The 15,057-nt window shown below is 38.1% G+C and overlaps 1 protein-coding gene across 1 annotated transcript; it reads left to right on the forward strand.

Moving 5' to 3' along the window:
* The first annotated feature begins 1,348 nt into the window (after nucleotides 1–1,348).
* LOC115814121 (NLR family CARD domain-containing protein 3-like) lies at nucleotides 1,349–10,443 on the forward strand. The gene is made up of 4 exons (XM_030776844.1): nucleotides 1,349–1,404; nucleotides 3,014–4,774; nucleotides 5,444–5,617; nucleotides 9,864–10,443. The coding sequence occupies exons 1-4, from the start codon at nucleotides 1,349–1,351 to the stop codon at nucleotides 10,441–10,443; spliced, it is 2,571 nt and encodes an 856-aa protein (XP_030632704.1).
* The last annotated feature ends 4,614 nt before the right edge of the window (nucleotides 10,444–15,057 follow it).

Here is a 15,057-nt window from a genome sequence, read left to right on the forward strand (position 1 = left end):
AGATTTGAGCTGATACGCCTTTTTTTCTTATTGCAGACCATCCCAGAAAAAGAGACCAGTCTCTCACACACAGAGTAACCAGTCGATGGATGAGCCAATGAGGCTCAGAGATGGAGCCATGATCAGAGAACCAGGGTAAAACTGGCACCGGGCCACATTCTCTCTGTGTCTCTCTCTCTCTTAAAAAGCTGCTTTTCAAAAGCCCATGTTGAATTTCATACTTACCTGAACTGTGTTCCAAAATAATTACAGATATGTTCCAATAGATTTTGTCATTGATGTTATTGTGAACACTCATTCTCAGTTACACTATATGCAGATATACCCTCAGTTATCACAGGCTAAAAAGTATTTCTTTCAATTAACAATATCCGTTTTGGGGTTAAATCAATTATATGCAAGTGATTTTTTAAAAAAAATCCTATTAAAGACCAGTCCAACACGAGAGATCAATCTCTCCTACCCGGAGCAACTGGTCAATGGATGAACCAATGAGATTTAAAGATGGAGCCACTGGTGGAGAAGCAAGGTGAGAGAATGGCATTTACCCACATTGTCTGAGTGTTTCCCACTTTCCATGTGTTCAGTGTACAAGTATGCACATCGTATTACTGTAATATTTTATCAAAAGTTAAATGTTTAAAAAGAAAAAAAACTATGATTGTCCTATAACTTAATTTATTAATTAATGATCACTTGTCTCTTTATATTTATTTGGCGATTATCAAACCAGAGTGAAAACACTTGAAAGCAGACTTTGGCATCCTGCTGATCAATATGCATTGTCATATCCAGAATAACATAATAAGATGCAGGCATACTGTGTTATGCATTATTTTTATGTGCATAGTATCTTAATATTGCAGCTGATGATGAAAAAAAAAATGTTTTCCTGTCTTAAAGTCTGACTGTACAAGGGAGGTCAGCTTCACCAGTGCACAGCTGTTTGTCAGTGCGGAGTAACTGGTCGATGGATGAACCCATGAGGCTCAGACATACGGCTGTTTCCACAGAACTGAGGTGAGATGATATGTTTCTGACAACATACTATGTGTTTTCATTAAACTCAAAGTGCTCTCTCTCAGAATTCCACTTTTAGTGGTATACTTATGTAATGTGGCAAAAAAGAGATGAATTTGCAAAGCAAAGCAAGCAAACAGACAAAATAAATGCTTAGAAAGTATATCACTTTGTCAAAGTTCAACATTTTTATGTTTTTTATGGTGACATAATATGGCTCTTCAATGTTCTATGCAGCAATCAATATGTTTTACAATGTCTCATGTCTTGGTTTTGTAGTCCATCCCAGGAAAAGAGATCAGTCGCTCAGACATGGAGTAGCTGGTCAATGGATGAACCAATGCGACCCAGAGATGGAGCCATCAGCAGAGAACCAAGACCAAGGTAAGAACATGACAATCAGAAAAAACAAACTGAGAGAACACACACACGCACGCGCGCGCACACACACACACACACACACACACACACACACACACACACACACACACACACACACACACACACACACACACACACACACATTTTTAGTTAGAGGGAACAAACTTTGAACCAAAATATGTTGAAATATTGAGATAGTTTTGTTCAACTTTTATGCATGCTACTGCTAGCTAAACATATAGAAGCAGAACTCCAGCAGTCTTGGCATATAAGTATCTAGGTTACCAATTCTAATCATTCAGTTTTGTAGAAGACACAGAATGTACTTTTTGAAGTGTTATAATTTAAATCATTACAATTTACAATATAGGTGGTACAGTTTGGTTGGTAACATACAAATGTGTGCTTTTTTTGTATTGCAGTCCTGTCCAGGAAGAGAGACCAGTCTGTCCTATGCAAAGTAATTGGTTGATTAGCAGAGAACCAAGGTAAGACCACTGGATTTGGTCACAACCTTTATATGTTTCTTTTTAGACTGTCTTAGAATTACACAAGAAATTTTCATTGCCGAATAAGTCCTTTTTCAGAGTTCATAATATATGTTGTTATAATCTTACGTCATTTTTCCAAATGAATGGTAAAAAGAATCAATTTGTTGCATTCAAGCTCATTCATGAGTCGATCACTGAGGTTCAGAAGAAAAAGTGCTCTTATAAAACAAAGGTAAGATCATCCCATTTAACTGGCTTAATTCACTAAACTGATTTGCTTCATGGAGTATGTTCATAATAAGGAAGCAGTCGCGTACTATTAAGTGTTTTACAGATAGCTTTACGTGTTCCGTTGAACTGGTAAACAACAGCTACAACAACAGTAACAGAACTGGTTTTGAAATCTGGACTGCAACCAAAATTTTAGGCCCCATGACATGAGCTGTCTACACTTTCCACAATGACACTTTCATTTCTGTTTTAGCCTCAGGTGGATTATACAAGCAGCAAGGTAGAGACGTGATTTTAAAGGAGACATGCGAGATGAGATATGAGATCAGTTTCTGAGGGCAGATTTTCCAAGAAACAAACCAAATTGAAATCGTAAATCATTCCAGTGTTCAGGAAACTGCACATCAGAACAGGGCAATTACCAAAACCAAAAACATCAGACAGAGATCTGAGCAAGGTTATAAATGGGAATATTGGTACAGCAGGTCAGGAAGCAACAGCTCAGTAAATGTGAGAAAGCGCAATACCTCACAACGAAATGTTTGACTGAGTCCTACATATACTACACACTATTATAAGCAAGAGGGGTCTTTAATAATTAGGAGAGGCTGAACTTGACCAGGGTGGGAGGGGCAGAGTTGAGTGCTGGTTGGAAGCTGATGTTACAATCACTTGGGTTGGTCATGGACACAATATGGATTACATACAGAAACTCATAAGTTTCAGCCTTTTGGTTGATTGTGACCATAGTAAGCCAACAGAGGTGTACAGCTAAGTGTTTTAGAGGCTTAAATGAAATGATCAATGTTAAATTTGTACAGGTCATGCGACCTGCCAATCTAAAATTAGTAATCTCATTTCTACCCATGTCTTGTGTGATCTTTTCATAGACATCAGTCTACGGCAACAGAACAAGAAGTCCGTAACATACACAAATCAAATCTGAGCAAAAAGTTTCAGTGTATATTTGAAGGTGTTGCAGAGAGAGGAAATCCTACTCTTCTCAATGATATCTACACAGAGCTCTACATTATGCAGGGTGGAAATGGAGATATCAACTATGAACATGAGATCAGACAGATTGAGACAGCATCTAGGAGAGAAGGAACAGAGGAGACGCCAATCAAATGCAATGACATATTTAAACCCTTACCAGGACAAGACAAACCCATCAGAACTGTGCTGACAACAGGAGTCGCTGGCATTGGAAAAACAGTTTCTGTACAGAAGTTCATTTTAGATTGGGCTGAAGGCAAGGCAAATCAAGATATAGATTTCATATTTCCTCTGCCTTTTCGAGAACTGAATATTTTCAAAGAGAAAGAGCTGTGTTTTGTGGAACTTCTACGTCATTTTGCCATGGAAGTACGAGATGTAGACCTCTCATGCGATGATGCCTACAAAATGGTTTTCATCTTTGACGGTCTTGACGAGTGTCGACTACCGCTGGATTTTCAGAGCAATGAGAAATGTACTGATATCACCAAGAAAACCTCTGTGGATGTGCTGCTGACAAACCTCATCAAGGGCAGTCTGTTTCCATCTGCTCTGATCTGGATAACCTCTCGACCAGCAGCAGCCAATCAAATCCCTCCTGAATACACTGACCAGAATACTGAGGTACGAGGGTTTAATGGTTCACAGAAGGAGGAGTACTTTAGAAAGAGAATCTGTGATCAGAGCTTAGCCAAAAAAGTCATCTTACATGTGAAGACATCGAGGAGTTTGTACATCATGTGCCACATACCAGTGTTCTGCTGGATTTCAGCCACTGTTCTAGAGAGGATGTTGACTGCTGACAAAAATGGAGAAATCCCCAAAACTCTTACCGAAATGTACACACATTTCCTGATTCTTCAAACAAACATCAAGAATGAGAAGTATGCAAATGGAGATAAGACAAATGTGGAAATGATTTTCAGATTGGGGAAACTGGCGTATGAGCAGTTAAAAAAAGGTAATCTAATCTTCTATGAGGAGGACATGCAAGAATGTGGCATCGACGTCAGAGAGGCATCAGTTTACTCAGGAGTGTGCACTCAGATCTTTAGAGAGGAGATAGGGCTCCACGTTGGGAAAGTTTATTGCTTTGTGCATCTGAGCATTCAGGAACATCTGGCTGCTGTATATGTATATCTCTCTTTTATTAACTTCAACAGAAATGTCTTGGACTCATCAAAAGTTGCAAAGTTGCATGACTTACACAAGCTTGCAATAGATAAGGCCTTACAGAGCAAGAGTGGACTTCTGGACCTCTTCCTCCGCTTCCTCCTTGGACTTTCATTGGAGTCTAATCACAATCTTCTTGGAGAACTCACAGCAAAGACACAACACAGCCGAAAAGGCTTCAAGGAAACTGTAAAACACATTAAAAGGAAGATTTGGCTTAGCCCATCTCCAGAGAAATCCATTAATCTGTTCCATTGTCTAAATGAACTGAATGACCATTCACTAGTGGAGGAAATCCAAAAGTACCTCAGCTCTGGAAGCCCATCAAAATCTAGACTTAATCCTGCTCAGCGGTCAGCTTTGGTCTTCATATTGCTGACCTCAGAGGAGTGCTTGGATGTGTTTGACTTGCGCAAATATGACACATCAGACGAGGGCCTTACATGGCTGTTTCCTGTGTTCAAGGAATCTAGAATAGCTTTGTGAGTACAGCTTTATGATACTTTGCTGCTTGAAGTCTACAATATACTTTGTAATGAAGTAAATATATTCTGTGATTAGTCATTAATCTTGCCAGAGTTGTGTTACACTGTAGAAGAACATATTTTGTAAACCAGTTGCTTTAGAGGACAGCATCCTCCAACAATCCTCCTTTCTCAGTTTATTCATGTCTGTTGTGAATTTGATCTTTGTTACTTGCAGTCTTTCAAGAGAATGTGATTGAGTTTAAGGAGAAAAAAAGAAAATTACAGCAAAACTTAACTTGTTTTCTCCTCCAGACTAATCAGCTGTAAACTTACATCAGAAATCTGTGGGCCACTGGCATCAGCTCTTAGCTCAAACACCTCAAATGTAAAAGAGTTGAATTTGAGTTACAACAAGCTAAGGGATTCAGGAATACAACGGCTTTGTGCTGGATTAAGTAGTCCTCAGTGCAGACTGGAGAAACTACAGTAAGTTAAATAACTACAATGCCAAAATTGATTTAATATAACGCACAAAGTTTAAGGAGAGTAGTAAATCTACATGATTTTATGATGAATTTGTGACATATCTGAAATAATTGTTATAACTGTTTAAAAGACTGACGGAGGGGTTGTTTTGACTGGTTGCTTGGTGCATTAATTGACTGATTGATTGGTTTTGATCAGGTTGGTCCAGTGTTATCTGTCTTGGAAAAGCTGTGCAACATTGGCCTCAGTTCTCAGCTCAGGCTCCTCAGGTCTGAGAGAGCTTGACTTGAGTAATAACAAGCTTAATGATTTAGGGGTGAAGTCACTCTTTCATGCACTCAACAGTCCACACTGCAAACTGGAGGCACTAAAGTAAGTTAAGAACTTGTGTGGTTTGATGATTTGTTACTGTGGATATGTTAAACAAATTACAAGCAAGAGTTAAAGAATTTAATCATTTAAGTAAAGTAATTTGTTCATACTGATTTACAGAGTTCCAGAGAAGAAATTCAGTCTTTTCCTCCCTTCACACAAGAGTCTAATGGGAGCATTTTTTTTTTTTTTTTTTTGAAAGTCACACTATATGCAGCCTAGATTATCATAGCTCTTGGAGTTCTTCATTGTTCTTCTTTTTATTCAGATATGAATACATGAATGAAAAAGGCACAAAATGAAAAAAAGCACCAAAACCATCTCAGTTTATTTTGTTTGTATTTTTTTTTCCCTTCCAGACTGAGTGACTGCAGCCTCACAGAGAACAGTTGTATGTTAATCATTCCAATTATCACCTCAATCTCCTCCAGTCTCAGAGAGCTGGATTTGAGCTACAATAATGTACGGGACTCAGGATTGATACTCCTCTCTAGTGGACTCGGGAATCCTTGCTGTAAACTGGAGATACTGAAGTAAGATATATCTTTTTATATTTGTTTTTCTTTTAAGTGGCTTTTAAGTGATATAAGTCACTTTTAAGTGATGTTATGTGGCTGAAATAGGATCAGCAAAAAGGAAAATTCGAAAATTAATTTGATATTAATAAGTCCTGTCCTATCCCTCTACAGGCTGTACAGCTGTAACTTAACAGAAAAAGGCATCCTTTCCCTGGAAAATGCCCTGAAATCAAATCCTCACCACTTGAGAGAATTGTATTTGAAATTCAACCAAGTGGGATATTCTGCTGTGAAGCTGCTCTCTGCACTACTGAATGATCCACAATACAAACTGGAGAAACTAATGTAAGCTTTACTATTTTATTCTGGACAGTTAAAGTGAGAAACAAGTGCATTGAAAACAATGGAATCTTTTCTCATGAAACATAATGGTTACAATTTAATGTCAAATGTCACTTAAAAGCAAGCAACAATACATATAACTTGGAACTGAGTTGCTCAGTATAGTAATGCTAGTTTGTTCAAAGTTCATCCATTAAAAAATCAGCTTTGAAGAGCTAAAGGCATTTGTGGATTGGCCTTGATAGAATATATATTTAAATATTGTATATTAAAATAATTCTGTACCCTAAAACATGACATTCCAGAAACAGCTGTAAATTTGACCCACATTTGTTTCCTGAGGAAACTATTCATTATTTTTGCCTTACTCTGATTTTGATACACGTTCCTTTATGTTGCAGAGTTTAGAGTACGCAGTCAAAGTGAGAAGAAATAAGAAAGCATTGGAACAGTCTGAGGGAAGGAACTGTACGGATTGGATATGAACTGACCAGCTGGTTCTCATTCTCTCTGCCAGAAGGCCAGAGTGACCCCCATTCACTCACTTAGCACCAGTGGCTCTCAATCGAACTGTCTAAGGCTTAGACAACATCATTCAATCTAACTGTCTAATGCTTGGACTATGTGACTCAGCCTAAATGTCTAAGGTTTATTAACACTGATTAATAAATTATGGAAAATACAAATGATTACCAATAGTTCTCCCCCTAAACATGTGCTTTTCTGAATTGTGTTTGGGAAAGTAAAGCGGTCCATATAAATACATAAACTGTCATATTTAAGACAGACGACATTTTAGGAAAAAAACTTTCAGTGTCAATACTAGACCAAAATAACCTCTGAGTATATTGATGTACCGTATAAAGAAAAGTCATTGATTGTACCATAACTGGAAGCGGTTATAACTTTTTTTGAGTTGTCATATAACATTAAGGTAAGAACTCGTTCTCTAGCGTTGTAAACAAAGTGTTATTTCTGCCATTAAGTTTGCACCTGGTATTTGGTACCTGGTAATTGGTACTTGAAAATGATTGTTTGGTAACACATGTTGCTAAGCAGTCATTGTTGGTATATGTCGTTGCATATTTTACTGTGTTGTTGTATGAGTGTGTATTACACCAGCTGATTGTAGCCGCTACTCAGTTCGTTTTTTTTTTTTTTTTTGTGAATATACAAATATTATGTTAATGTATACTCTTCCTGTAATATGAGAACCAGAGCTCAGGTGTCACTGTGAGCTCCAGAAGTGCTGGGCCTCATTAAACTTGAGACTGGGATGTATTCCCCATTTCACAAAGTCCTAGAAGGGAATTTTAACAATGCGACTGCTTGTGAGGTCATTGTGTATAACTATGAATAAACTGTATTGTACATGTACATACAACTGTACATACAATAAAACTACATTTTATATGATATGTAAACAGAATTTGCATATCTCCTCTGTCTTGTGGTAAACTGACAACATTTTCCATTAGTGTGAATGGGGAGACAAAGGTAGGTTTATGTAAAATTTATAATGCCCCCTGCTGGAATGTTATAGAGCAACAATGCCAGACTGTTAATAGATAAGAGCTTGCTGAGTATTATAATGACATGCTATGAAAAAAAGAAAGAAATTCTATTCTATTACTGCCAATGCTGCAATATTTCCAACGATGTGCTAAGAATGTAGTGTTGAATGGTGCAACATCTTCTGAAAGCAGCAGTTAAGTTCCCACCTTACTCTTACAGTCAACGGTACAGCCTTGAGGCTAGTTTGCTAGCAAATGTGATACATTTAGTGAAACCGCGGTGAGATGATCAAAAACGCAGTGAGAGCTATGATCGCTGTCTAAAGTGCTCTCTAACTTTCTTCCTCACACTTGTTTAATTATCGACTTCCTGATATCTCAGCTGTCGCCGTTCGTCTGCTTTTGAACTTGTCTGGCGTTGTTTGGTTTTCTACTCTGCTCGAGATCATTGTCATGCACACTGTGTGTTTACATAAATGACACAAATGTGTTGCAAACAGAAAGATGTTTTTAGATAGTTAGATAAGACCTTTATCTTTAAAACGAAGAAAATGAGGAATCGATTGCTCTTAGAAAAAAGAAAAAGAGGCGGGGGGGGGTGGTCATTAGAATCTTAGTTCCTCCTGCATATCAGCACTGTCAGCCTTACAAGTCTCCAGTGAAGGACACTCCTAACATCACCAAGAGAACAGCTTCCAAAAAAGAAAAGAAAAGAAAAGAAAAGAAATAATAATAAGGCGAGTAAATCTCTCTGTTTATATATATATTTTTTTATCTTTGTGTCAACCTCTCTGCTCTCTCATCAGTCTTTACTACATTGTTTTCGCTGCTTTTCTCATCCACTAAAAAATGTAACTGATGAAATTCCTGACCTTTCTGTTTGCCATACAAATACCTCAGCTCTTATGTAGGGTAACATATCATTAGCATTTCAGTGTGAAAATATGTTGACGTTTAACTTTTTAGTAATTTATTTTTCATATTCAGTGTAGCCAGTGTTTTTTTTTCTTTAAAATCTTGTGTTGTACTGTATATATATATATACATATATATATATATATATATATGTGTGTGTGTGTGTGTGTGTGTGTATGTCTGTGTGTGTTTTCTCTCCAGATGTCTCCAGGCGCACTATCTGCATTAAGCCTTCTTGTGCTGCTCTCTCCTTGTATATTTTGCGTCGAAGATGACAGCATTGACATTAAAACTCTGGCGAAAATGATTGCATTCTTTGAGAGCAAGTAAGCAACAACATATTTACAACTAGACATGACTACATGTAAATAATTAAGCTTTTGGCACATGATCTGTTCATCATAATACATTTCAGACATTGTGTTTAAACTGACCGTTGTTTATTTATTTATTTATTTATTTGTTAATGCCCATAATATCTTCAAAACATAAGTGTGCCTCTGGTTGCTATTCAGTAAAGTGTTGGCCATTGAAAACTACTGGCTGTCTGTGAAAGAGCTGTATGAGGGAACTTGACAAAGCCATAAGCTGTCACTTACCCTGAGCTTTTTCACATGTACTGCAGGAGGAAGTTCTCTCGTTTTTAACATGTAGCTTCAAGTGTTACAGGAGTCACTGTTCACACATAATGCATAACTGATACTGATGTGTCTACAGATATCACAAAAACGTTACAAAGACAACATGTGGTTCTATAAAAGATAAAAACAAAAAGATGATTTTAGGAACAGTTTATTTACGGAAAAGTCATCATCGCTATGCTATTTGTTATAGCACACCCATCCGCCCACACACACAATCACACTCACACACCCATACACCCACACTGGTAGCTGTAACTCCAAAGAACATTACTTCACATTACATTTATAACTTGTTTTGTATTCTTTTAACCAGCTACAAACGAGTGGACCCTGATGGGCATCCTCGTCAGTACGCTGTGGCCATTAATGTTCCGAGGGACCAGTGCCAAAAGAATTTTAACCCCACCGGGAGCAACTTCCTCCTAGGAGAGGATGCAAACTTGGTAAAAAACATCATCAAAAACGAGACATATTCCGTCTACCAAGGAAGCGAGCTCATCGCGGCTGGACAAGAGCAGAAGAAAGGCTATAAAAGACATTCAGAGTCTCTTTTGCTTAATCCGCCCAACAACTCCCCCAAGACAAAGCTTTTGAAATCTAAGACAGAGAGTTGCCTGATTTTCTACTCTTTTAACTCTCCCTGTGTAAGGAGCTGCCTTAACGAGAATGTGCCACAGAATCTTTTGAAAGGTCTCGATGAAATCAAAGCGCACAGCGGTCTGAAAGCTTTTGTCTTCAACCAGATTTGGGGAGAAGACGCGAAGGCAAATCTGGCAGATAAATTTCGGTTAGTCAGTGCCCGTGTGCCTCTGTGTCGCTGCGACTCTGATAACGAATGTCACTCGTGCGGGGGCGGTGGAAACACTCCCATTGCTAAAGCATGTCTTCCATAAAATAGCCATCAGTTTCACTCAGCTCAGTCCACTTTCCTTTAATAAAGGGGAAGATCCAAATGCTGCTGCTTTTCAGCTTTTTAAGACTCAGCCATGCGTAAAATAAATCAGTACTAAACAGCAGCGTAGTGCTTAATGTGATCAAAACTGTGTAAACACATCCACTCTATAAACTTTCACATATTGTGCATTCAAAAGTACGAAAAATCTCATATGTGTAATATTTGACATTTCAAACTGAACAGCACGTAATTAAAGCTACTGGGCAGATACAGACAGACTACACACTCTGTGAACTGTGAACAGTATCAATGTGTGTGTGTGTGTGTGTGTGTGTGTGTCCGTGTGTGTGTGTCCACGTGTGTGTCATACAAAGGTTTTTCTGTAAATGTTGTGGAGTGAATAAGTGTTATTGAGATTTAGAATAGATTTAGATACAGTGGTTTGTAATTCACTGCTAAATATCTATAGTATCTATAATATCTATAGTTCAATAGGATGATACATATTATACCAATGGAGCGGTGAGTGTGTGAATCAAAAGAGATGAAAACGTGGATGAAATGAGAATTTAGTGTGTCTCAAAAAAACTATTGATCTCTTAACTCAAATAGTTAATAATGATAGTTAAAGCATGTGTGATCACAATGAAATGAGAATTTAGTGTGTCTCAAAAACTATTGATCTCTTAACTCAAATAGTTAATATGATACTTGATGCATATGTGATCACAATTCCTGCTTGATGAAAGTGAAATGCTTCCCACACGTTCAGTCTCATTGTTTCATTTTGTTGTATTTTTTGTTGTGTTTCGTAATTGATGATTGTGTAAGCTACAATGGTGTAATACCCAACTTGCCTGTCGTAACGACCTCGTCTCTTCCAATCTCTGGTTTCGCCTTTCAGCATTTAGCGTCGCTCGTCTACTGAACACAAGTCTGATCACGTTTATAATTTAATAACTAGTCACACCTGTTCCTGTTCTTTTTAATGTAGTTCTCACCTATAGAGTCTTAAAGACAATGAGTCTGGTGCTCTTTTTAACTAAAGTTTAGTGATATTGCTATCCGAACCCTGCGCTTGTGGACATGAGGTAGATAATTAAGAAGACAGGAAGGGGAGTGCAGGTGAAAGTAATCGTTGTCTGGCTGAATAACCGAGAAGATGGTTTAACACAGACATTTAACACAGATGCAGAAATGTGAGTAAGAAACAATTATACATAATAATGATGTATAGTATAATGTAAGTGGGATTTAGGGGCAAGAATTGTCAAATGTATGTGGTAATGTACCACTGCTAAAAGATGAGACTAAAGGGGCCAATTCCTCATTATGAGGAAGCTCACAGACTAACAGACGCTAAACTGTATACAGCACAAATCAGAGTAACAAGTACGTCTCATGTCTTAACGATGAAGTCAAGTACCAAGTCAAGACAGAGAAGTACCAAGCAAGTCCCAAATCAAGGATTACCAAGTCCAAAGAAAAGTCCAAATGCTTGACCTTATGTTTCAAGTCCTAAACAAGTCAGGCACTCTTCGACTAATTTAATGCTCTTACATTGTTGCCTGCGTGAGTGAAGGAGTGAGTGGCGTGTGTGTGGGTGAATGAGTGAACGAGGTGAACTGCTTTTACAGTATGCATTTCAGGGTAAGCATACCGCTAGCTCAGGACATCCTTACATTACATTTACAAAAAATCAAATTGGACAAAAGTGTGTCAGACGTTTCTGCGCGATGACGTCGTGTAATGCCACCATGGCTGAAAATGCGCTCCACGGGAGCACTGGATTAAAGGCAGATACTGCAGCCAATTTGTTAAGAAAATATTGTGCCACCATATTGAATGTGTCGAAAGCTCATTGTTTCTTGGTAGACCCATACTAGCTCTTTTCTTGCTAGTTTAAGCCATGGCTGACCTAACATTAATACATAGATAATTATCATTAATTTGCCAGTCTTTGTGCAGCCTTAAGTGTCGAACAAAGTTGGACGTTGTTGCTTTAGCATCTGTTACTATGATCCCGCATGTTTTACATGTTGCCATCCGTTTGCTGTGGACACACAGTGTCGTCTTTGAAACCGAATGCAATAATGCGATGTCTCTTTTTCTTATCCGCTCGCCAATGCCTCTCTCTCTCTGCTGCGCATGCAACGTGATCGGTGTTCTGAAGCCCCGCGTGAGCAAGAATGTCAATTAATGGCTGCACACTTTTTTGATAAGATGAATACATCTAATATTTTTACCAATGAAATATGGCAACTCATTACAAGTCAAAGAAGTAAAGTCCGACCGAAGCCTGCAGTCACTGGTATTAAAGTCAAAGTCGAGCTGCAAGTCATTTTTAATTTTGTCGAGTCGAGTCTGAAGTCATCAAAATCGTGACTCGATTCTGACTCGAGTCCATGTCAGGTGACTCGAGACCACACCTCTGGCAAAAATACTAAATCACGTCTCTTAAATTTTGATTTGGTTAGTTTTTAGACGACCCTGGTTATAATCTTTGCTGATACATTTAATATCTGGGAAAAACTGATGCACCCCAGAAAATGTCATATTTTTTTTGTAACATGGCAAACATTGAGGGAGAGCTTTTGGCGAGAGAGCGCGTGCGAGCTCTGCCAGGGCTAAGTATAAAACATCAGATTAACTCTGTGTCTGCTGGAACAGTTTCACCTGACGAACTGCAACACTGTTATCATTGTGATTCCCCACTGCATCATTGTTTTGTCCTTATCACCACCAAATCTGACAACATATGCACAATCATGAGCAGCAGGTACTGCTGGATGTGAAGGTCCTATTGATGCACTGCCTCTGAAATGAGTGTCTCTGGAGGGAATGAGAAGGGCAGCATTGCCTCTAAACACTCAGGGTAAGTCTTTTGGAGTCAAATGAAACTGCATTTTGAGGAGGTCTGTATTTATAACTGCTGGAGGAGAATTCAGAGGGACTCTAGGAGGAGAGACAAATAAGGGGTGTTTCCATAGTTATAAGAACACTTACTTCAGCCTAATTTCAGAGTCTCCAGGGTTACAGAGATGTCTGTGTCCATCCCTGGAGTAGTTCACATACACACACACACACACACACACACACACACACATGCACATACACACACACATATGCACATATGCAGAGAGAGAGAGAGAGAGAGAGAGAGAGAGAGAGAGAGAATTACCTGCTGTAGTAAAACCATAGGCAATGACACTCTAGCACAGAATATATTGATTTTCAATCCCTTTCCACCACCGCACTGTAGACTTGTACCTAAAGAATCACAGAATTTTCAAAATGTATTAATAGTCATCTGTATCCATATCAGTTTGCTTATTGAAGTACAAGATCATTAATAAAACCCTAAATATTACAACCATTTGTCTTGTCTTAAACTTTGATTCAGCAAAAGACCTGAGTGTCCTGAACCCAGCTGTACATCCATGAAGAGTGATGTCTCTATGGATCATCCAGTTAAATCCAAAGAGGGACATTTTCCTATTGAACAGAGGTAAGGTTTCACCATAGACTCTTAATACAAATTCTTAACAGCACAATAATGTTCAGATTAGAACAATAAAATCTGTCTCTCTCCCCCCTCTCTCTCTCTCCCTCTCTCTAATTGTGAAATGAAATTGTTAATTTGTATCAGAGCTCATTAAAATGTATCAGAGCTCAAACGTAAATGCTACTGAAATTAACTATAGATGGCTGAGGAATTTCATCATTGTATTTTTGTTATGTCAGCAGCACCAGTATGGGTAAGATGCTTATGAATGATATGATTCTTTATTTAAAAATGAAATAACTAAGTAAGTGTTTGTGTTCTTCTAAACTTTGATCCAGCAAAAGACCAGGCTCTGCTGTACCAAGCTGTGTGTCCATGAAGAGTGACTCGTCCATGGAGTGTCCACTAAAATTCAAAGACGGAGATTTTCCTCATGAGCACGGGTAAGATTTTATCATAGATTCCTCATACACAATGATGTTCAGGTAAAGACAGTGAGATCAGAGTTTGTGTGTGTGTGTGTGTGTGTGTATGTGTGTTTGACAAACATTACATTTATCATTTTTTGATGCATGTTGTTTTGTTTGTCAGGTTTACTTATTTTGAATTTCTTGTAAGAACCTAAAGATGAATAAACCTGTGGGTTTTGGCTACACTTGCATCTTTGTTTTTCATTTTGAACTTCTGAAATGGTGTGCACTGATAATGATCTGGTTGTTTAAGACAAATGTTCAACATCTTTATAGCATCTGCCCTGCCAGGAGTTTAACTAGTTAAGATACTTAACCATGTCAAGAATTCTATTGTGACGGTTTATTTTGTGTCCATGAAGTTCTAAGTAGATGAGATGTAGGACTCAGTCACTCTGTTATGAGTATTACCAGTCATTCAATCCTGGAAATGTATAGCAGAGCTGAATTTATCACTGATATTAGTATAATAATGATTTAAACACAACTGAAATAACCTGCAGTTAACTGAGGAAGCTGATCATTGTATATTCCTGATATTACTAGAATTTCGTTAAGAAATGTTTTCTCTAAAAATCTCAGAGCTCAAGCTGCAGACTGAGATAAATACTGGAACTTGAAGTACCTGTGTTGTTTT

This window comes from Chanos chanos, chromosome 6 (assembly GCF_902362185.1).
Source record: "Chanos chanos chromosome 6, fChaCha1.1, whole genome shotgun sequence".
Taxonomy (NCBI): domain Eukaryota; kingdom Metazoa; phylum Chordata; class Actinopteri; order Gonorynchiformes; family Chanidae; genus Chanos; species Chanos chanos.